General features: G+C 36.2%; 1 protein-coding gene across 1 annotated transcript in view; it reads right to left on the bottom strand.

The window, feature by feature from the left end:
• ROBO1 (roundabout guidance receptor 1) overlaps window positions 1-24,661 on the bottom strand; it is a 449,233-nt gene that overhangs the window by 112,973 nt on the left and 311,599 nt on the right. The window contains exons 4-6 of the mRNA XM_008152276.3: window positions 4,200-4,320; window positions 3,707-3,845; window positions 1,325-1,452 (exon numbers count right to left, since the gene is read on the bottom strand). Of these exons, the coding sequence (XP_008150498.2) occupies window positions 1,325-1,452; window positions 3,707-3,845; window positions 4,200-4,320 (388 nt within the window). The remainder of the gene's footprint in view (window positions 1-1,324; window positions 1,453-3,706; window positions 3,846-4,199; window positions 4,321-24,661) is intronic.

Raw genomic sequence — 24,661 nt, 5'->3', positions numbered from 1 at the left:
TTTTGAACTTGGATTTGACATCTCTTAAATTTATGTTTTCTCTAAATATAAAGGGGTTTCTTTTCTTACAGTTTTAGCCTTACATGGAGTTCAAGTCTAACTTAGATTAAAGAGAAGTAGTCTAGGTCTTAGAAATTTAATGTTTGTTCTTGATCCTTTTTTTCTTTCTTTTGTTTTTATGAGGTTCAGCTAAAAACCCCAAAGTGGGACGTAATGGCTTTAAAGATAGGAGGGAAATAGTCTTTATTCTTTTTTAAACTGTAAAAAGCCCCCAAGGCTCTTTTGTAGAAAGCCCACAGTAGAAGCACTCCCTCAAAAGCCACCTTTTTCTTCATACTAGCCTTAAAGGAGACAGTGCTCAGAAAAGATGACAGCACCAAGTGCATCTGATGTCAGACCAAGAAACAAGCTAAGTGGTTTATGGCCAAGATGCCTGATTACTCTATGTACTTATCAAAATAGGGAAGTTTCTTCACCAACACAATGTTTTTTAAAGGTCATTGTCTCTCAAATGCAACAATAACCAACTTATCCACTCTAAAATGGAAAAAAAAATGAGAAAAATTCTCAGATGAGACATAGTAAGAAATAATCCTATGACATCATGGAGAAAGGAGAAAGGGATTATGAGAATGAAAAACATCTGGATTGTGATATAAGGGTGACAGAACCATTTCTGCACATCAGTTTAAGATAAGACTCTGACATTCAAAACTTATCGCCATAGAATATAATAATAAATCATAATAAATCACATCAAATAATAAATCTTTATCAAAATTAGCAGAGTACAAATGCAATCAATTCACCAAGTATTTATTGAGCATTGTTATATCACAGGCAGTGTGTGCACAGAAAAAGACTACAAAAGTCCCTACACGTGGATGACCTTACATTCTTGAGGGGAACTGAATCCTCTCGTTTTTGTGTTCCACGCTGTACAGATCCTTGAAAGTGCGTGACCTGAAGGAATGGGCGATTTGTAGCATGCAAAGGTTTTGGTAACAGCTGTCATTTAATTGAGAGATTAGAAGGGCTCTGTGGTTGAAGACCCAGAGACTACAACACATTCTCCTCCTTTACTTGACCAAGACAGAATTCTTCCTAATTTTGAAAATGTAATTTAACTTCTGGTAACAAATGCATATAGGCTTCCCATGGGCAAAATAAGGATTTCTTTTAAATGTTTGAAGTAAAATATTTCTAGCACTATTTAAAGCCTATATTTAATATAGAGTACTTGATTAAATGGTGTTTTCTTTAAGTATTAACATTATATTTCCGATAATAAAACCATCACAATAAACTGTTCCCCAAACCTTACCTTGGACAGTCAAAGTAGCTGATGCTTCAGCTTTTCCAACCATATTTTCTGCAACACAAGTGTATGACCCCATGTCACCAGCCATCACCTTTCGGATTTTCAAGGTATGATCATCTCTGATTTCATATCTAGTGACAGAACAAAAGAAAGCACAATTAAGTGACCTTCTATTTAAAGATCTCATCATTACAAATAACATATCTAGGCATCAAATCACACATAACATTTGCTTCAGGAAATTTAAAACAATAGTTAAAATGCACCATTCCTCTAAGTAAGCACTCACAGAGAAAAGAGTTTGTTTTTATTTATATTTTAAATGTTTTATTGATTTCAGAAAGAGGAAGGGAGAGGAGGAGAGAGATAGAAACATCAATTATGAGAGCGAATCATCGCTTGGCTGCCTCCTGCACAGTCCCTACTGGGGATCAAGCCTACAACCTGGTCATATGCCCTGACTGGGAATCAAACCGTGACCTCCTAGTTCATGGGTAGATGCTCAACCACTGAGCAACACTAGCCAGGCGAAAAGAGCTTGTTTTTAAATTTATGCAGGCTAAAATACTAAGCTACTTTTTAAAATATATATATTTTTTAAAGTTGGAACTTGTTTGTTCCCTCAAGCTACTGTACTCATACTAAAATTAAAAGATAGTGACCATTCAATTTATATATGCCAGACGTAAAGTAATTTATAGATTTTTATCTTTTAAAATTCTTATAACCATTGTATGAAGTGTTATGCATTTCCCTTGTACAGATGAGAAAAGAAAGCGAGGCAGCGGGGGCAAGGTGACCTGGTTGGTGTTGGTCTCAGCTGGTTTAGCGGCAGAGTTGATAACTGAACTCAGACAGTCTCATTCCAGAGCTCATGTGCCTTGCCTCATCTTCCTTCCCGTTCAATGTAGGGTTTCCCTTAAAGTTCCACTTTAGCCCTCTTTCACTCTCCATAATATCCCTGAGTTATAGTATCTACTACAGTTTATATAGTCATTGACCACCCAAATATTTCCAATCCTTATTTCCTCTAAGCTCCAAATTCATAATCCCTGCTGATTAATAATTACACATCATATCCCACAGGCACCTAGTATTTTCTGACACATAAACAAATTCCTTTTCCTAACACAATCTGCCCGTCTTCCTTCACCAGTTCCCTATAACTAACAAAATCATCCAATTCATCAACTGAGTTTCAGAAATTTCTTGCCATTATGGACCCCTACCTCCCTCTCATCTCCCCATTCAGGCAATTTCCATCACGTTACGGGGACAACAACAATGGTGACCCTGACACCAGTATCTCCTCACATACATGTAATATCCACAGTCCAAAAAAGTAATTCTCTCTAAAAAGGAATCCTGTTCATAGTATTCTTCTTGGGTCATCAGTGTGCACGTAATATGATTCAATATTCTTTAGTCTATTATTGCAAGCCTCTGATAATCTGGCCTCAGTATTTCTAACCTAATAGCCCTTAACTTCCTGCCACATGTCCTATGCCATAGCCATGCTAAACTTCCCACCGTTCAGAACATGTAATGTTCTTTCTTAGCTTTGCATGTATGCTGTGATGTCACAACCTGGAATACGCTTCTCCTCTTTCGTGCTTATCACATTTATATAATTGCTTACACGTCACTTTCCTTTCAGAAGTCTCTTCTAGTTTACTGCTCCGAAATGCCTGCCTTTATGGGACCGAAGGGTTTGCTGGGTTATTCTGTATCTATCCAGACATGTTTCCTTCTGTGAGCTCTTGAGAGCAGGAAGTATGTCTAAACCACTACTCCAACCCCCAAACGTAGCAGGGGGTTCGATGCATGCTTATTGAAAGAATAGACACACTGGCAACCAAAACCTAAAGGCAATGCCTGAAAGCTTCATTTTGTTGCCTCACTCCTTAAGGCTGTGAGACTATCGCGCTGCTCCTAGCCAATTTCAGGACTTGACAGATATCAGAGAATTTTGACCTCTTCTTCTGTTCCCTGGTGATGCTGTAGCTAAGAAAAAGGAAGCCTGCTTTTTAACTGGTTCACAGCTATACTATTAATGCTGTACCTCCCTTCCTTACCCCACCCACTCCCATATGAGAAATGACTATTAACTGTGGTCTGGTTGCACAGAAGAGAAACCTGTGTAAGGAATATTGGATTTTTGTAAGAGTTCCCTGGGCAGCCAGGGTCATGAATGTACAGTTCTTGTCTGCAATCCTCAGAGAAAGTATGGCAGCCTCCTCATTCTAATGATCTCTAGCACCGGGTCTCGCCCCAGATCCAGAAGCCTGGAGTCAAAGATTCTAAGGACACGCATGTGAATCATGTCCTGATGAACACCGGAGGCTGTCGGAGTGGGCGAATCACGTCATGACATTGTGATCTCACCTGGATTTGGGCAGCTCCCCGTCATCTTTCCTCCACCGCACGGTAGGCACAGGGTCCCCGCGGGCCTCGCATTTAAACTCCGCGCTGTCATCCACGGTGACGGCCAAGTTACTGGGTCTCTTCACAAATGACGGTCTCTCTAAAATCAGAAAAAGCCTTCTCAAAAAAGAAATAAATAGAAACTAAAACTATTTTATATGTTTAGTCAGAACAGACTTATACTTTAAAATCTTATTTCGAAATGTATTCCACATCGTTTCCTGCTTCTCGAAGCTCCTCCCCAGGTTTGGGGTTCCCTCCTAGCTTTGCCCCCTTGTCTTGCCTATGATGTCTTGGGCAGCATGCTTTGCTGATTCCTGCTCTCCTCTTCCCACCCCCACAATGTTGGTTAAGCTTCTTAAGAAAGGCCATTTCTTGCTCCCCTGTATAAAGATCCTAAGTAACACTGAGGGAGGAGCTTCACAGGGGGCCGATGAGACAGGATCCCACTCACCTAACACGGTCAGCTCCGCCACTTCACTCTCACGTTCCCCAACCATGTTGGTGCCGACACACACATACTTCCCAGCATCGCTCTTGCGGGTGTAAGTAATCATGAGTTTTCCTCCTCGTATCTTTAAAAAAAGTGTCACATGCATGCAGTTAAAATCACTTTTGCTATATTTACGTGACAGAGGTTTTCCTAAGTGAAGTCTACTGCCTAAGCACATAAGCAAAGCTTAATTATATAAAAAAAAGCCAGTGTGTAGTATTTGCTATAGTTATAGTAGTAACTTTAAATAGAATTTACTGCAAAGGTACATTATATAGAGAGGCAAAACATTTCTACTTGCCTACATTTCTTGTAGAGTTATTATAGTCTATATAACTAGAAATTTGTATTTCTGAACAGGCCAAATTCTTTCATATTATGTAGTTACATGAAAACCAAAAGATTGTACAAATAATTTAGTTAGGAAAAAGGAAATTCCTAATATCTTCTGACTATAATTAATATGGACATGCATATTAGCCATATGTGATTTTAAGAAAGCATATTCTAGTATTATAATACGTGGAAATAAAAATGTCTCTACGTAATTTGCCAAAATTGCTTTGAAGGAATATTTCTTAATTGCCAAAACATTACAGAACCTGACATCCTAAATAACAAAGGAATTGCTGCTGCCCAAGCAGTTTCTTGGGGACTCAGGAGGTGAAGGCTGAAGAGATACCAATAAATCATCTGGAAAGTCGTTCTGGTACACTCTGGAACATTTAATTATTTGAAGAAGACTTCATTATAAATGTAAGCAGCTTTCCAGTATAATAAGTAGGCTGCAGCTAACAAGAATTAAGATTGGGATGTGGAAACTGAACTATCTTTACTTAATTCAATATCCTTTTGGTGGGAGCTGCGTTTCAGTTACCCAGGAATATCTATAATGCTCGGAGCCTCAGAAAGGTTTTGTCAGGGATAACTTCCAAATGTTTATTCATAGAGGTTTGGCCTCAGAGTTTTTCTGTGTTGTGTATCAATTACACAGAGAAGGGAAGAAAGAAAGAAAAAAGAGAGTGTTGGAGGTGGTAGGAAACCATTCAGACAGAATTATTTCTCATCATGCACTAGGAGTTTACTGAAACTACTACTTTCTATTTTGGAATACCTAAATTGCCTTATTTCAACCCAAATTAGAAATTATGTATTGGACAAACCAAATATTAACAGAGTTATTTTAATTTCTGTGGCTTTAGAACTTGACATTGTTTTCATTTATGTTTCTTAGAAAATGATCATGAGTTTCTAAGTACCATTATAAAACCATCCAGGGACTTTCCTCTGCATTTTTTTTCATGACTTTGTTCTGCATTCAGAGAGTAATGCCTGCATATAGTAGTCTATTAAAACATTTTTGTGGGATGCCACCTACTTTTTATAGACAAAATCTAGTCTGGTATCGAATGAAACATTTCTATAAAGGTTTGTAGCAATTAATGGGATGTGACCTCATATTTTACTGACAGCTATATCTTTTCTCACATGGGCATCATCTCCTTAAAAGGTCTCAACGTGAGATTCTTAAATGTATACCCAGCTTTGAGGCTATTGGGTCATAGTGCTAACCATCTTATGTTTTAATAAGTTGCTTTTGTGTGATATATCATTAAAATGTTGGTCGTTAGTATAAATCTGCTGTGAGACTGTGAGGGGAAAGTATCATAATTCATTTATCACTTAAGGAATGAGCAGCTCAGAAAAGTATAACTCCTCCTTCCACATACCTCCCCTATGCCCACCAACACAATATGTTTTAATTATGCTTTCAACGGCCAGATTTCCTCCCTGGCTGTGAGCTCTGAGGCAGAGAAGTATATCCGACTCCTCTTTATTGCGCTGGGACCTGTCACAATGCCTAGTAAATATCTGTCAAAGGAAAGTGACTTGCCCAATGTCACACAGAAAGTTGGAAGGGAGCTAAGATTTTACTTAAGATATGTAATTTTGGCTGTATGAGATGCACAAGAAATGACAAGAAATGCACAGCCCCAGAGATCGCAATTTGAGTTGAATGAACGTTGAGTTCTTGAGGTACAGAAAATTTGAGTACCATAGCATCAAGATCTTTCTAAGAAGATTCATTGTAATCTTTCACCATGTATATATTTTGAAAGACTCACATACACATTTCCAAAATCTTGAGGAAACAAAATCATTCCAGAAAAAGGTGACAAATTCTATTATTTATTTTGTTTTATTATATTTTTTAATTTCTATAAGAGTTTAGTTAAGCCAAACTGATGACATGCTAGGAAGCAAGATCCGGAGAATGACAATTTTGCAGTTCCTTTTATTTTTATTTTATGTGTGTGTTTTTTTTAATTTATCTTTGTTGTTCAAAATATCACAGATATCACCTTTTGTTCCTCATTGACCCCCTCCACCCCACACCTGCTCCCCACCCTAGGCCTTCACTACACTATTGACTGTGTTTATGGGTTATATACATACTAGAGGCCAAGTGCACAAATTCGTGCTCAGGCGGGGTCCCTCTGGGTGGCCTGCAGGGATCAGGCTGAAACCCACAGTCCAACGCCACCTGCAGCTCCTACCTGCCGCTCCCGCTCATCCCGGCCCCACTGTGCCTGCTGCGGGTTCATGCCCAATCAGTCCCGATTGGGAGAGGCTCGCACTGCTGCAGCAGAGCTCGCCAGCCATGAGCCCTGTGTCTGGCACCCTCCTAAGGGGAGTGGCCTGCTGGATCGGGCTGAAACCAGCTCTCTGACATCCCCCGAGGGGTCCCAGGTTGCAAGAGGGCACAGGCCATGCTTAGGGACCCCACCGGTGCACTATCGGGCCAGGGAGGGACCAGGGTCCGGCCCATCTTGTTCAGTCCCTCATCGGGCTGGACCCCAGCAGCAAGCTAACCTCCCGGTCAGAGCATCTGCCTCCTGGTGGTCAGTGCACATCATAGTGACTGGCCGACTGGTTGACTGTCTGCCCCCTGGTGGTCAGTGCACATCATAGCAAGCGGTTAAGCAGCCTTAGCATATCATTAGCATATTATGCTTTGATTGGTTGTTCGGTTGTTCTGCTGGTCGGTTGATTTGCATGTTTCCCTTTTATTAGATAGGATGTACATATAAGTTCTTAGGTTAATCTCCCCCCTCCCCTCCAATTCTGTTCTTGATATGGAAGTTAAGTGATCTGAGATGTTGTCCTACATGCTCCTTTTTGGGTTAGCTAACTTTGGACAGAACATTAAGCCTCCTGTATACCTCAGAATCTAACCTAAATGTCCTTGCATATTTAGGTGGTCAGTTCATTTCTAAAGTGATTGCACATTAATAAATAACAACTTCATCAAAGTAAAAGAAAATAAATGCTTTATTCTTTTCTAAAAGTTAAGTCAATGAATTCTATCTACAATAAAATATAAGGTTTTAAGAATAATTTTAAAATATATTCAAATACCTAGAATGAGTCAAAGAATGATAAAATATAAATAATTTTCAACAATACAGATTTATTTTTATAGCTTCAGTGTAACATCGTACTAATTTATTTTACAAATCTTAAGTACTTGGGGATGTAGAGTTTTAAATCATCTTGCTTAAGCACATGTGGGACACCAATTAATATTATATATTACAGCTCACTGCTGTTATATTTTGAAAGAATCTGTATAAATGGAGAAGGGGAATTTAGTTACCAAGAGTAATAAGGAGACAGCCAGGAGATTCTCAGTCATGGTAAAATTCCTATGCTGAGATGAATGGGAGGAAACAATAACTGAGGTGAACTAAAAAATCAAAGAAAGCTATTAAGTCCTAAATAGTGTGTCATACATACCCTATTACCATTGCCCCAACTATATATTATACTTGGTTCAATCTTGGAAACCTTTTCTAACTCAATCTATCAGGAGACTTATGCTTTGGGAACACATAGCTATATTTTTGTTTTTAATATAAATAAATTGTTGTTTCATGTAAATTTACTTTACAGACTTCTTTGTTAAATCACATCTACTGTTCAAATTAAACTCATCAGGCATTGTACAAAATATCTTCTCCGTACATTGTAAGTAAACAAATTATAATAGGATGAGCCAGCATGACAATTTTTTTCTACATAATTTTTAAAAAATGAATCAGGGGTATCTTGAGAAGCTTTCCCCCCCATAACATCATAGTATGACTAAAAGCAAACATTTGTCACAACTGTGTTCATTTATATATAAGTTGTAAATGAATGGGAAAAATAATATAACTAATTGAGTTCTGAAAAAAATATTAAACTTAGAAAATATTTTTAATATGAAAAGTATATTTTTTCTTATAAACTAGCATAGATATTAATCATCATGGCTAAATGAAGTCAACTAAATCGCACCTTTGTTTTTTCTACTCAAGCTATTTTTCACCAACATTATCTAGGTTGAAACCAAATTCAAAATCTAAATATATAGCAAAAATTATTTTAAAGATTTTAAAATCCCAAATAATCTTTCAAATTGATCAAAAATAGATACAATCACGTAGCAAAACAAAGTGAGCATGGGCCCTGGAGTCAGATGCCTTGTACTATACTTTAGGCAAGGTATAAGCTCTTCTGTACCTCTGTTTTCCATCTTTAAAATGGAGATACTATCAATATACATTTCCAAGGCTGTTATGAGGATTACATGAGATTAATCATCTAAAGCACTTAAAAAATATCTGTATATTATTATCATTATAATTATTAATTTAATAATTTAAGAGACATTTGTTTAATAAAAATAATATTTTTGTTTGGCTACATCCAGAAGCTTTTTATTAAAGTTATTACTAACACATCTTCCATAGGTTTTGTCAGAAAAATGTGTATTTAAATCAATAGAGCAAACTGTAGAAACATGTAATTCTGAAGCTAAATATGTTTCTCTTATTTCCCCCAAAACAGTGACTGGCCAGGCCAGTGTGGCTTAGTGGGTGAGCCTTGGCCCAGGAACCAGGAGGTCATGGTTCAATTCTGGGTCAGGGCACATGCCTGGGTTGTGGGTCCATCCCCAGCAGGGGGCATGCAGGAGGCAACCAATCAATGATTCTCATCGATGTTTCTATCTCTCTATGCCTCTCCCTAGAATCAATAAAAATATATACCCAAAACTTCAAAACAAAACAAAACACTGACTCTTTGGGAAAATGACTCTCCCTCTCCCAGGAGAGTTTTGGCAATGATATTTTCGGGTGTCACTACTGGGAGGGGTGAGTATTGACACTTGGTGCAGGCCAGGAAGGCTACTACATAGCCTACATTGCACTGAGGAGTCCATCACAATGAAGAATTTCCACACCCAAAATGTAAATAAACCCAAGGCTGAAAAACTTTGTCCTAAAGACTTGGCTCTGGCCTAAGAATAAATGCTGGATTAAAATGAGGAAAGGAAGGAGGGCTTAAATTTAAGTAACAGAATAAGTGTTTACTTGGGAACTCATTGTCTAGACTGCCCAGATTGGTATAATTACCTGCATACAACTTCAACCTCATCAATAAGACACTTTCTTATAAAATGGTACATTCCACTATATACTCACTGGCAATAATGGCTAAGGATCCCAAAGTAGATGTTACAGCTTAAGTGGAAGACTAAACAGTGTCAGCAAACCTGAGAAAAATTTATAGTCTCAGAGATGACAGAGACAGAATTTAACAAAAGTGATAGGAAAAAATAAATATGGCAAACAGAGAAATAAATTTAAAAAAATGGATGAAAATGACAGTTTTAATTTTTATAAATTCAAATTGATTTGGCTTTATGCCAATGGCTAAATTGAATCAAAGCTAACCAAAAGCCATAATTCTATTGTCTTCAGTCACAAATGTGGACTACATAGGGGCTTGTTCTTTTCAATACAGAAAAGAACAGAAAAACATAGTACTATAATTCTGATCAAATATAACATACCAGCTTCCAAGAAGTAGATACTACTAACAATCACATTTTATGCTGTTATATAAAAATATTGATAGTAAAGGGTGGCTTCATACATTCTAAATCTTAGTGCCTCCTCTGTAAAGCAAAATTTGATATTTCCTCTCTTCACATAGAAAAGAAAAATATGTTTAGCACATACAAAACACTACCAATGTAAAAACAGCACTATTTAAAACAAGCTAAGAAATATTTCCTGGCAGGTCTCTTCCTGCAGCTGGGTTTGACAGCCAAATTGTAAACCTATCAAAAACGAGTTTGTATAATGAACAGACACAGTGTTAAACACTGCACTGCAGCCACACTGCTTCAATTAACATAATCCCGGTTGTGGAGAAGCAGAATTTGTTAAGCCTTCAGACAATATGCTGGCATCTAGCTTATGTCAAAAATCCAAAGCAGAGGTTCTACTTCCTCATTACCATATACCTTACCAGCCCACAGCGGTAACCACATTAGAGGCCCACATTTCCATAAGCTCTAGACAGTACTTGAAGGGGGGCCTCAGCCATCTACATACTTGATGAAAATAAAACAAAAAAGATCCCAGTGGTCCTGCTCCTTTTGGGGAAGGAGACAAGGAGGACAAAGGAGAAAAAAGTGGTAAAGTTTCTTAAAGTTTCAAACAACTTTACACGGTATTTCTCCCCACCCCCAACCCCAAAATAGGCATGGCATACCTCAACGTATTTGATATATAGGATTCTTATATGTTAGCATTTACATTTAAAAACTTATAAATTATTTTTTTTCCTTAGGGGTAAAAAGTATTCTCTCATTCTCTCTTACTTAAAAGGCTTTTCTGAAGCAGTTGAAAATCTCTTTCCAGATGCTTTCATCTCCATTACTGAGTTGTTTACTCAGTAACAAGATAATGCAGAAAAATTAGGTATAAGATGTAGCTTTTCAACCAAAAATGAAGAGAATCATTTTATATTTCTGGTAAGCATGAAAAAAGTACAATCAGAATTCTTATTTCCAGAATAAAGAAACAAAGCTTCTTTTTCTTTGCACACAAACAAGCATGCCTTCTTTGCAACAGTAAATTAGGTAAGCTTTTTGTCTGCTTATTCTATGGAGTATGCAGTTTACGCTGCAATCAGTACTTAAAATCAGAAATAAAGGTGAACTTCAAATGAACTCCTTGGTGTGTCTTCATTTCTACCCTAAAGCAAGTCAGATGATTTGCAGTATCTGTTACACAGGAATTTTTTTTTTTTCAGGTATCACCCCCACAATGCTATCCATACAGCTCTAGGTTAACATACTAAACCACTGGGGCTAATTAACTAGTTTGGCTACACAAAATCTTTTCTGCTTTTAATTACATTAACCTAATGTGACTTGAATTCAGCAGACCAAAAACGAAACCACTAATTATATTAAGGACTTCAAAGATGATTTCAAATTGCCAGCCACCAAACTGTCATATAATTTATCTTATTCCTTTAATAGAGTTTTGCATTCAAAATCTGAGTTCCTTACTAGAAATACTATTTATTTATTTATTTATTTATTTATTTATTTATTTATTTATTTATTTTTATTGATTTCCAAGGGAGAGGGAGAGAGATTGAGAACCTTCATGATGAGAGAGAATAATTGATTGGCTGCCCCCTGCACGTCCCACACTGGAGATCGAGCCTGCAACCCAGGCATGTGCCCTGACCAGGAATCGAACCATGACCTCCAGGTTCATAGGTCAACACTCAACCACTGAGCCATGCTGCCCGGGCAAAATACTATTTTTTAAAACATCATAACAATGAATTAAAAGAATACTGATTTAGAACGCTAAAGGAGAAATATGTTTAAATAAATATAATGACACATGGGTGTCATCATATAAATTTTTACAATTTTCTAGAAGATTAAAGGCTCAGAAATATTCATTTACAATAACACTGTTTGATAAACAGAGTTAACATGATGAGTAACATTTTTAGAGTACCAGGGTTTAGAAATTATTTTTTTCTGAAAAACTTGATTATTTACCACTGTCTCCTACTATTTTGCAAAGTAAATGAGATGAGAGGTTTTGAATTACAGGTTTTGAATTAGTGTATCATCTTTAAACAACTCACTACTAAGTCTTTTGGCCAGAATATCTCTTCAGAATGATTCTGTCAATTCTGCTGGATCTTTGACCTACAGAACAGCTATCAGGCTGTTGTGAACGGCAGGAGAAGTGCTTTTCAGAGGTTTAAGACTTCCTAATGACATTGAGATGCAGGTACCCAGATGGCCTGTCACAGCCCCCAGACATTCTCCTTGTTGAAATAAACTGCAGGACAGTTTTAGATGGTCCCTAAGGACTCCTTTCAACAGAGACATGCAAAGAAGAGTCACAACAGCTTTTATTTCTTTAAAATTTAGCACGAATTCAACAACAACAATAAACCAAAAAAGAAATAGTTATTTGAGCAGATAGAGAAAGTGGAACAATACCCATTCTTTGCAACTTGGCTACAAGAGTAGTATCAGTCTTCAATGTAAACAATTCAGATTAAAGCATACCTTCTAACATATACCATAGTATGTTTTAAAACAATCATGCTTTATTGCATTCTAAATTAAGCAAAATCATGGGGGGGGTGTAATTATATTGTAAAAATGATAGACAAAGGATTGAATAAAATATACATCTCATAGCAATTTAAAAATATATAACCAAGTAAAACAGAATTCATATAATTCAAACCTTACACAATAGTAAAGAAATTATACTCTCTCTTATTTGGCAATATTTCTTGCTCACACCTTCAGGTAAGTAATTCTATATGGATACTTAACAGAGAAGCCATGTCTAGAATAAAATAATTTCATGTTTTCAGTAATTATGGCTTGATATCATGAGATACTTTATATTTCTGAATGTACACATTCATAATTTTGTTGTTGTTTCACTCTTTGGAACCTACATTTTTTAAAAATATATTTTTATTGATTTCAGAGAGGAAGGGAGAAGGAGAGAGAGAGAGAAAACATCAATGATGAGAGAGAATCATTGATTGGCTGCCTCCTGCACGCCCCACACTGGGGATAAAGCCCACAATTCAGGTGGGCCTTAAATTTTAATGTAGTTGTTAATCAGATAGAGATTATAAAGATTTAAATTTTTGACAAATCTTCCTTATCAAAAATCATTGATATCAAACAATTTATATCTATTACTCTAGTACTATTTTTAGAACAACTTTCAAAAATTAATTTTTATTTATTCTATTTATTTGTACTAATCTTGTCACAAAAATAATGTTTTTAAAAATGATATCATGGCCTAGCCGGGTAGGTCAGTTGGATACAGTGTTGTCCCAATACACCAAGGTCGCTGCATGTTTGATCCCTGGTCAGGCACATACAAGAATCAACCAATGAATGCATAAATAAGTGGAACAACAAATCGATGTTTTTCTGTCTCTCTCTCTCCCTAAAAATCCATAAGTAAAAATAAAATAATGATACAGATATCCATTACCTCAGGATTTTATGCTTAAGTCTCAAACGTAAGTTTTATTTTAGGTAAATATATAAAAAATAAACCAAAGTCAGCCAAATCACCTGTCTTCTTCCTGGATAACAAAGTTTATTATTCTTTCTACTTTTCATAAAGGCTATAATCACAATGATTTTTTAAAAAAATTTTCACCTCTCCCTATTGTTATTTCATTCTAATTCACAGAGACCTTAAATTGAGAGCGATGGAAGTGGAGGAGGAGGAGAAAGAAGAGAAAAAGAAGGAAGGGGGAAATAAATTATTTTAACTATTATCCACTCATTCTTTTGATTAGATATTATCTGCCTTCATGCTGCCATCCAAAGGCTGTTAGGCAAAGCTGCCATGCACTTATGACTAGCTCAATGTGGACTTGTGACACAAACTGAGCAGCTGTACCCCAAAGGATTAAACTAAGAAAAACAGATTATATGCTAATATTTACATTTTTAAACTATATATTTAAAAATTATATTAATTCAGTCAGATTTTAATCACATTGTAAAGAGTTTTCACTGGATGTTACTAATTCATTTAATATGTCCATCCTTATGCAAAGCTCATTTCCTCTACACTTAAAGTGTAAATAGTGTTCTTGAAATTTGCAAAAAAAAAATTATATAACAAAAGAATTTTTGGGTAATAAAAATTCATTGTAAAGAAAATATGAAAATGACAAACTGAAAGCAATTAAATGACCATTCTACATTTTTCTTGGTGACATTGAAAGAAGCGGCATTACAAGAAGACAACCATTACTTGTTACAGATCTTTCAACTGTCCTCTTAGGAGTGGAATTGAGAGAAAAAATAGGCCATTAGGATCTCTCCAATGGTGTCCCATATTTGCTTGGGCTCCATGCATACAAGAGAACATGATCCAATTTCATTTGTTTGCTAGTACCCTTTACAATACCATTTAAAAACCAACATGATTTCAGCCAGGAGTTTAAACACACTTGATCATCAGAGAGAAGCAACAAGAGACTTAAGCAGAAATAGCAATTATCCCAGTGGGAACACATGGCTCTGTGCACAGCTTGGTGAGCTGCCAGCTGAGAACTTGGGCCTGGGAGAATTGCTGCCTAGGACTATGGCTGCTGCCTTTCTCTGTTATTTCTAGTTCTCCTACAAAACTTTGCATTTGTTCCTTATAGCAACTTGTAAATTGGTAGTTGGCTGTTTGCTGCTGCAGAAGCACATCTAGGATAATTTGATTATAGACTACATGGGGAAGAGCTGTGTTGCTAATTGCAGGTAAGTGGGAGCCACCCTACAGAGAGACATAGTAAAGTTAAAGGCAGAGGATGATTTTCTCTGTGTAACTATAAATTACCACCTTTCTATCTCGTTTATATCACCAGAGGACCTTTTCATGAATCCCAATTTTAGCAAAGGAATAAAAGGAAGAAGAAACACAGCCTCCTTAAAACACGCTGATTTTGCTTAAGTGCGGCTCAATGTCCATAGGAAGACGTGGATTTGGCATTTTCTCCTGAACACCCATTTTGTGGAGCCAGTCAGGGTTATGCAGCCTAAAGCAATCAACTGAGAAAGCCCTCTTTATCTTATTCCAAACCAGGAGCAGAGCCTGAGGGCTGGTAAATGGAGAGCAGACAGACAGTGAAGGCTTTCTGCTGATTCCCCAGGTGTCTGGTTCCCAACGTCATTAAGATCAGAACCCAAAAGGGAATCCTATAAACCGGAGTCAACATAAAGAATGGTTTTGGAAGGAAATAGCCTTTGCTACCTAGCTCCTCAAAGTAAGAAAGTTGATTGCTCTTTATCTCTGTGAAAATTCTGGGTATAACATGGTAGTACTCTGCATGCATATGAAAACTTAATTTAACTCATAGCTATTAAAGTTAATGTATTAGTTCCTTCACAGGTCTCATGAAACAATGTCCTGCTGTTTTAAAGGTAAAAACAAAGTCTTATGGGCCATTTTCATTTCCTACAAAACTAGGCTTGGTTTTTATCACCTCCTCCAACCATCTGGCTATAATTCTGAATTTACATACAGTCACTGTTAGGACAGCTTGAAATAAAAACCTACAGAGGAATTATGACTATACTCAAGAAATAAAGATGATAAATGCTCATAGTATTTGAGGGGAGAAAAGCTCATTTTCAAACACTTGGCTCTTTGGAGTTACAAGTACACCAGCTGAAAATACTTTTTAAACAGTAAATCCCTTTTTCTCTCAATGGATTTTTATGTTTAGTTCTTCTCTATAATTTTTGTCCAGTGTGAGAATTTCTCTCACTACCAAATGCCTTGCTAAGTTAATACCTTTTCCAGACACTGTGTATAATTTGTTATTCTTGAAATTTAAATTCACTTATATTCTGAAGAAGACATATAACCAAGACAGACAAAGTCAAATCAAGGTTGAGTATGCAAGAGATTTATAGATTCAGAATAAATTTATGGAAATCAAGTAAGGAAATTAGGAAAGGATAATTACTTTATGGAAGCATTTTTAATATGCAAAAAAAAATCAATAAAACATTTAATACCACTTATTATGATTCTATACAAGTAAAAGTAGATACAAATTGAAGTAAACATTCATTCCCAATCTTCGCTATTTTAATTCCAAAGAATCAAAGGAGAGCAAGAAGAAACTTGTACGTGACAAGCTTAATTGATTAATCAGAATCAAGGCTCATAAGACCAGGGTCAGATACAATATCCATATGACCAGTTATTCACTAGTTTTTATTGATTACAAGACTATGCCAGAACCTAGCTCAGTTATTTGGCAAATGTGCGCTTCATTTCATAAGGGATGACACACAATAAGGTAAAGATAATAACATCCCTCTTCCCACCACTTCAATCCTATATAATAAAGAGGTAATATGCAAATTGACCCTCACACCCTCTCATCGCAAGATGGCCACCCCCACATTGTCATAAGATGGCTGGCAGGGGAGGGCAGTTGGGGCAACTGGGCCTGCAGGGGAGGGCAGTTGGGGGCGACCAGGCCTGCAGGGGAGGGCAGTTGGGGGTGACCGGGCCTGCAAGGGAGGGCGGTTGGGGGTGACCAGGCCTGCAGGGGAGGGCTGTTGGGGGTGAGCAGTTAGGTGTCAATCAGGCCAGCAGGGGAGTGGTTAGGGGGCTATCAGACTGGCAGGCAGAGTGGTTAGGGGCAATCAGGCAGCCAGGCAGGCAAGTGGTTAGTAGCCAGCAGTCCCGGATTGTGAGAAGGATGTCCGACTGCCAGTTTAGGCCCAACCCCTGCGGGATTGGGCCTATACCGGCAGTCAGACATCCCCCAAGGGATCCCAGATTAGAGAGGGTGCAGGCTGGGCTGAGGGACAACCCCCCACCCAGTGCACGGATTTCATGCACCGGGCCTCTAGTATATCTATATACTTCCTAAGAGAAATAAAATAGGATAATTTACACATGAGAAAGAGAATACAATCCTGGGAAGAAAAGTCTGTGCTAGAGCTTTAAACAAACTCTTTTTGGGTTACATTAAACTTCAGAATTATCCACATGCATTTCTCATTATTTCCTAAGAACTCACAATTAAATCATGGACAAAAAACAAGTGCAGCCCTGTCTGAATGGCTCAGTTGGTTGAGCATTGTCCTGTGCATTGAAAGGTTGCCAGTTCTATTCTCAATCAGGGCAAATACCTGGGTCACAGGTTCAATCCCCATTTCAGAAGCAAATGGAAGGGTCAATGTTTCTTCTCTCTCTCTATCTATCTATCTCCCTCCCTTCTGCCCCCCCCTCTCTCTCCCCTCCCCAAGATGTCCTCAGGTGAGGTTTTTAAAAATGTACCTTGCTGCCTTATTTCTACAGTTATCTGTGAAAATTTTTATTTGAAATAGTCTTTCTCAGTCATAATGGTTCAGTATTTTGAATTCCTCTAGCCTTAAGTCTGTGAGTTATATTGTTTGAACTTTCAGTTTAAAATCAGAATTTCATGAATCCTAGGTTGTTTGCATACAAACCTAATTAGGAGGTTCCAGGATTAAGTGGTGGAAAATATTCTGAGGGAAGTCATGTCAGTCAGTGAAAAAATTAAGGAAGAAGATAAAGTCAATTAAAAAGAAAGCTTGATCTTATGTTCTTGCCTTTCTTCTGCATAGAATATAAATCTATGATGGCAAAGAACTTGTCATATCTAATATGTAGCACAACGCTGACAGAAGGCACACTAAGATTTTTTTAAGGTTTGAGAAACTAGATATAGTGTATGGGATTCTTTGATTTCAGTCATTATCTCTTCAGAAAAAGGCTTGATATTTTATAATTTGTTAGGAGTATACTATTTTATATTTCCTTGTAGAAGACAAATTCAAATTCTGATGACTTGATGCCAAATTAATAAATATATTTAAATTCTCTAATGTTTTCAATAGAAGTTTTAAAGGACATAACAATTGCAAAAACATTAAACAATATGTCCTAAGTATAAAATGCATTTGATAGTTTTTTCCACAAACAAATAAAAATATGTCAGTGAATCTGTGGTAAATTTCATAAATCTACTAACATCAACAATGCGGTACCATCTCACACCTGTCAGAATGGCTATCATCAACAAATCAACAAACAACAAGTGTTGGCAAGGATGCGGAGAAAAAGGAACCCTCCTGCACTGCTGGTGGGAATGCAGACTGGTGCAGCCACTGTGGAGAACAGTATGGAGTTTCCTCAAAAAACTGAAAATGGAACTCCCATTTGACCCAGTAATCCCACTCCTAGGAATATATCCTAAGAAACTGGGAACACCAATAAGAAAGGATATATGCACCCCTATGTTCATAGCAGCACAATATACAATAGCTAAGATCTGGAAACAGCCTAGGTGCCCGTCAGCAGATGACTGGATCAGAGAACTATGGTACATCTGCACAATGGAATACTATGCTGCCATAAAAACGAAGGAATTCTTACCATTTGCAGCAACCTAGATGGAATTGGAGAACATTATGCTGAGTGAAATAAGCCAGTCAATGAAAGAAAAATACCACATGATCTCACTCATTTAGATATAATAAAGAACATTATAAACTTGAACAAAAAGATAGATACAGAGGCAGTAAAGCATCAAACAGTCTGTCAAATTACAGCAGGAAGGTTAGGGAGAGGTGGAGGAGATAAGAGATCAACCAAAGGACTTGTATGCATGCATATAAACATAACCAATGGACGCAAAACTCTGGGGGGTGAGAGCATATATGGGAGTGGGGTGGGGGGCAATGGTAAGATATGTACACATATAATACCTTAATAAAAAAATTGAGACAAAAAATAAACACAATGTGGAGGACTATTGGTTTAATTAATGAGAAGCACCTGCATCAACCTGTGCTTTATAAATGACATGGCTGCACATGCCATCTGTCACTTTTATAAATCCCACAAGGAGAGAGGTAGTTTCCTATTCTGGGATGGGAAAGCTAAGGCTCAGAAAATATCAGAAACTTGCACCAGATCACTTAGTAAATGGACCGGCACTCCTTCTATAGAGACCCAAAGCAAAGCTTATATATAGCACTTTCTTTTGGGTAGAAAACTGGAGCTCACATTTGCTTTGCTTCCCACTTCACAAACTACAAACTAGCAACATCTTGCGAATGTATAGCTATTGAGCCCAGATCCAAGGCTCAGGGAAGAAAGAGGTGCTGTTGGTGAACCTCCCTGAGGATGACTGATGGCTCTCCTTCCATCCCCGGGACCTAAGCCTGACTGGTTTGGACATCCAGCCTAATTGCTACTAGCCCATCCAGTGGGGGTAGAATGTGCAAGTTTACATTTCCCATGCACATGTGTTATTTTTAGGAGAAATGTAGTTAGGTAAATTCTTAACATTAGTTCCTATACAGAGGAATGACTCTTCCCATATAAACATGCACTTATTATCATGGCAGGTTTAAAATTTAAACAGAATATTTACAAGCTTCCCTAATAAAAATGGGGAGATCTTTTATATGAGCATGACGCATAGGGCAATATGGCGATGTGATACCTCTAGGTAAGAGTCGAGTGACTCTGTGAACGTTAAAAGGCAGAGAAGTGAGAAATAATGGATTCCTTGGTAAATTATACTTTATCCACTCAGGGAGACAAATTTCCATTATTTTCAACCAGTATTATACAGATCAAGTTCAAGGGCTCTTAAAATTTTCCCTTACAAGAAGATGCTGCTAAGGGTGCCTTCAGCATAAGCCTGTTTCTTGCGTGATCAGCCTTTAAAGCTTTGTGATCACCTAGACTTGTAGGATTTCAGAACAGAAACTGGTGCCATCTGTTAGTAATTTTGTTAATGCACAGCAGATTATTGTACAAGTGTACAATTTATCATATCAAATTCTTTGGGTTTAAAAATATAAAAATTGAAATGGTCAGATGTTACCAATACTACCAATTAGTACTTTAAAGCAACTAGCTTTTAAACAAAATATAGAATCTGCCTTAGATTAGTCAAGACATCACCCTCAGTATAAGATTTGGGATTATTCTTTGAGAAAGCATCTAAGTAAAGTGACAATATGGACAAGATGAAGAGATGAATAAAGTCAATCTTACCCAATTGCAAATAATGAAATGAAAACACCACCCCCCTTCAATGTACTCAGATTTAAAATAACTTAAAATGTAAAGGCTGAAAATCATTTCTTTGATTTCTGCATTTTGGGCCATGTTTTAAGGAAAGAATGCCTTGCACAATCAAGTGCATTTTTGAATCTACAATTATTATTATTATTATTATTATTATTTTTTTTTTTTACGATTACCATTCATTCTGCCTGTGGTAGACAGAAAACATACCTGGGCCATCAAGAGCAAACACAGACATTAAAGCAATTCGAAAAGTAAACTTTTTAAAAACAGAGAATTTACCAAAAAATATTTTGATATCATTTTCTCAGATATTTTCTAAATTACAGGTAAAATTTATAAGCAATGTTTTAAGATAAAATTTAAAACTGTATCTTTAGAGAAACATTTCATCTGTAATTAATTGAACACTTAAATAAACTGGTTAGAATACCATCCTTGAAATCACAAAAGATTGTACCTTTAATTTGGCAAACTACTTTAACCTATAATTAAACAAAGTGTTCCCAGACAGTAGTAAAATCCCACTAGTCCTTGGCGAGTTGGATAAATTTTAGTGGCCTAAACAACTAAATCAAATTGCTTGGAAAGAAACACAGCTGCTTAGAGAACACATATTATAAGGAAAAAAATAGGTGAAAATAATATTTGTAAGTGTGCTTTCTATGTCAGAATCTGAAACTAATCTGAAATTCCTACAGGCTTTGGCATCTGAACACATGTGTTCATTTTCTAGTTATAATACTTCCGGTTGGTATACTGTATTGATAATTTGAATTATGAGGTGCAGCTTTTTTGGTTGATTACTCAAATTTCTGAGACTCTTTCAACTTTCTGGAAGCCTGCTCTGACTGAAGGATCATGGATCCTAAACAGCAGCATACACAGACATCAGGTTTTGGCTCAGTGAATTTCAGGAGCTGGTGGGATTCCACATGGAAGGCTGCGTAGGCAGATCTGCTAGGCATTCCTCTATAGTCTAATGTTGCTTTGGCTGAAACTAGCATTTTGGTGGGACTAGATTCGGGGGAATATATTCAAAACTGTTTTAGAGAAAATCTATTTGGTAAATAAAAATCAGAAGGCCAGAATCAACTCAAAAGATTTAAGACTTACTGACAATTAAGAGGCAACACAAAACAGAATAAAACTCCAACACTGTACTTTACCAAAACTGTATAAGATTATTCTGATGTTTTACATATGTTAGGACTTTTACTCATACTGAAGTTTTTTACATTACTTAGAGGAAACTCTAAAAATTTTTAGTATATTGTTTCCTAAAGTGCCAAAAATCGTTTGTTGAACTAGAAAAGATTTAGCCTTATCTCTGCATCCAAACATTCTTGCATCCTCTCTGGAGTACTTGAGTCGGTTTACAGTTTACGCAAAGTTGTAAGGACTTTAGTAGGGATTGGAACTAGGTGTCTCAAGGAATTCAGGCAAAAATGGGCATGCAGACTAAAATTATAAAGCTCCATAAAGGTATATATCATACAGAAGAAAACTCCTATACTTGATATACTCTTTAAAAATAATCAAAACAGGATATATATCACAGTTTTATCGGTGTTGTTTATCCTGTTTTTGTTTGTTTTGTCCACTATACATCAAATTCAAAATGGTTCTTTTTAATTCTGAAGTTAAAAATCTCAGGTCTGTCATCTTTCCAAATTATTACTATCAATGTAAAATAAACATTAACTAGAAATCAAGACAGGAATCCTTAAAATAAAAGCTTATAATGAGGCTGTCATTGATATTCCTCAAAACACTCTCACTGCTCTGATTTGATTCACATAATAATCCTAATAAATAGTCAGGAAAGATATTATCTTAATATTTTCAAAAATTAAAGGGCGTGGCCAAGGTGTAGTGGTTAGTGCAGTTTCACAAAAAAGTTTCAGAATAAGAGACTTTCCCCAGATGACCATAAGTTAAGCTTAACTTACTACTTAAATTGCTGTAACTGATTTTTATTTTAGAATGAAATTCTGTGGCAAGCTAAGATAGACAATTACTTCAGATGAACATAGATATGTTCTTTAAAACATACTTTGTAAAGCAAAATTATGCACAGAATTACTAATTAAGTTTACATAAGGTCAAGTTTGTACCCAGTTGATACATAAGTCAATGAAGCTGTTAAACCCTACATAATGAAAATACTATCTTCTACACTGGTCCCAAGATAGAAAATACTGAATTTAGAATATGAAACAAGTGGCAAAGTTGTATGAAATGAATCCAGTAATACACTTTACCCATGGAATTTTTTTGTTAGGACATATTTTAATCAGATTTAAATGTTTCAGAAGGTTGATCTGTTCTAGTTTGTCATGGGAAGAATGAGAACAGGAAGAAGAATGGCATTGAGAGGTGTGGCTCTTTCAGCTGATTCACAGCACAGATCCATTAAGTCCCTCACAACACATCAACTTCCCCGTCTTTCATGTTCTTCTTAAAAATGCGGGGGGCTTGCATATTCACAATCTCTCAAGTTAGCTCCATCTCTTAAGATTCTGTACCTGTAAGTCACACTTACACAAATATATTTACTCACATAATTAACTTGTGTGATATAGTTTCCTTCTTGTACTGTTAAGCCAATGAAAAGCCATGCTTTTGAAAAAAATTATGAGGATTATACCACCTTTAAATTTTATGGGTGAATGAGAAAACAAATATATAAGTGTATATATGGAAATGAAATAATGTATGTTCAGAGTAGCAACTTTACATTTCCAATTTATATTTCATTCATTTAATATTTTAAGAAACATGTATTTAACTCCTACTATAAGACAGACACAGGGAATACAGTTGGCCTTTACATGCCTTATGTATATTAGATGAGTAATTTATTTATAAGTGAAGAGTTACAACAACTTAAGAGAAAAATACTTAGGGAAAGGAAAAGGAACAGATAACATGAAGATAAATCCAGTGTGGGTATGCACAGTGGGGTTCTGCAGAAGGCTCCTCTGAACAAGTTGCCTTTAAGTTGGAACATGAAAAATGAATGCGTCAGACTACGGGGGTAGTGGTCAGAACATTCTACGCAGAGGGAATAGCATATTGAAAGACTCTAATAATTTGGTACTTAAATCTCTTGGCATCCAAGCTTTTAAGTGCACATGTAATTCAAATAATGAAAAGTTAGAGAAACAACCAAATACTCACTGGAATTATGTTTATAATCATATTGTCATCTAAACTAATGTCTTTTCTAGAATTGAGAATGCTTTAGTTTATTACAATCCTTTCAAAGGAGTGCTTGGACTTCACAAGGTTTTCTTTTTTCTAGTTTCAGTGTCCAAATATGATGAGTGTGTATAATGATTTGAATAGAATTGCAAGTTTTTGGAAAGTTTCAGGATGTTTCTTAGGAAGATAAACCAAACTTTCTCAACCAGTGTACCTCATCTGAATTAAAACATTTCTCAGTGACTCTAAGAATTGTATATAACTGGGAGAAAAGTCAATCTATTAGACATAGTGGCTGCCTTAGGGCATTAGGGCTTCATTCTCTTGTAGAATTTCCAGTTGATTATTGCATCTTTGGTAAAGGTGTACATAGGTCTCAAATTGGTTTATTAATATTAGTATTAGTCTAACTACTTTATTTACTCATAATATTCATTAACAGTAAACACTCATGGCAATTCTGATCACTGGAAATTTTATCACAGTTGCTTATGAGCTATAGATAAAACTACAAGATACATAAATGCTGGATCTCTTTTAATGTACATTTATATGGCCTTTTGTTTATTTGGGAAAGTTGAAATTTTTATCACATAAAAAGTTTCTTATTTTCCTTTTCCATTATTGTTTTGATGACTAAATATATCCAGAGTTCAGGCAGGTATACAAACAACAATCAGAACCAGAATACCCAGTACTTAATGAGTATAGAGTGTGCTACCATTTACAATGACAGTTAACATGTATTTCTCACTGGATCCCCACAATGAAACCATGAGCTGATATAGGAATTATCAGACAATTTATCTCACAAATGGAAACAATGGAATTTTTAGAGATCAAAATGTCCATAAGGACATGAATTTAATAGATATTGAAATCTGAAGTTATAATGTGTTCTTGTAATGCCTACGATTCTATTTTATTCTACTAATCCAGAATCAACATTTAATATGTTTCCATCATAAAATTTGAAAATAAAGGAGGATAGGTCATAAATTTACTTTTTAACTCAATTCTTCAGTCCCATGATTAGATTATAGATTTATACTGATTTAACTTAAATTTAAATAATGGCTGACATTTTTATTTCTTAAAAAGGCTAACATATATAGTGTGTATTACTTCATGTAAGATGGAAAGGAAAAAATTCTGGTTTCCTTTGACCTTTGTACAACAGAACTACATATGAATTTTGCAGGAACA

This window comes from Eptesicus fuscus, chromosome 3 (genome assembly GCF_027574615.1).
Source record: "Eptesicus fuscus isolate TK198812 chromosome 3, DD_ASM_mEF_20220401, whole genome shotgun sequence".
Lineage (NCBI taxonomy): Eukaryota > Metazoa > Chordata > Mammalia > Chiroptera > Vespertilionidae > Eptesicus > Eptesicus fuscus.
This window is presented reverse-complemented; position numbering and strand designations above follow the sequence as displayed.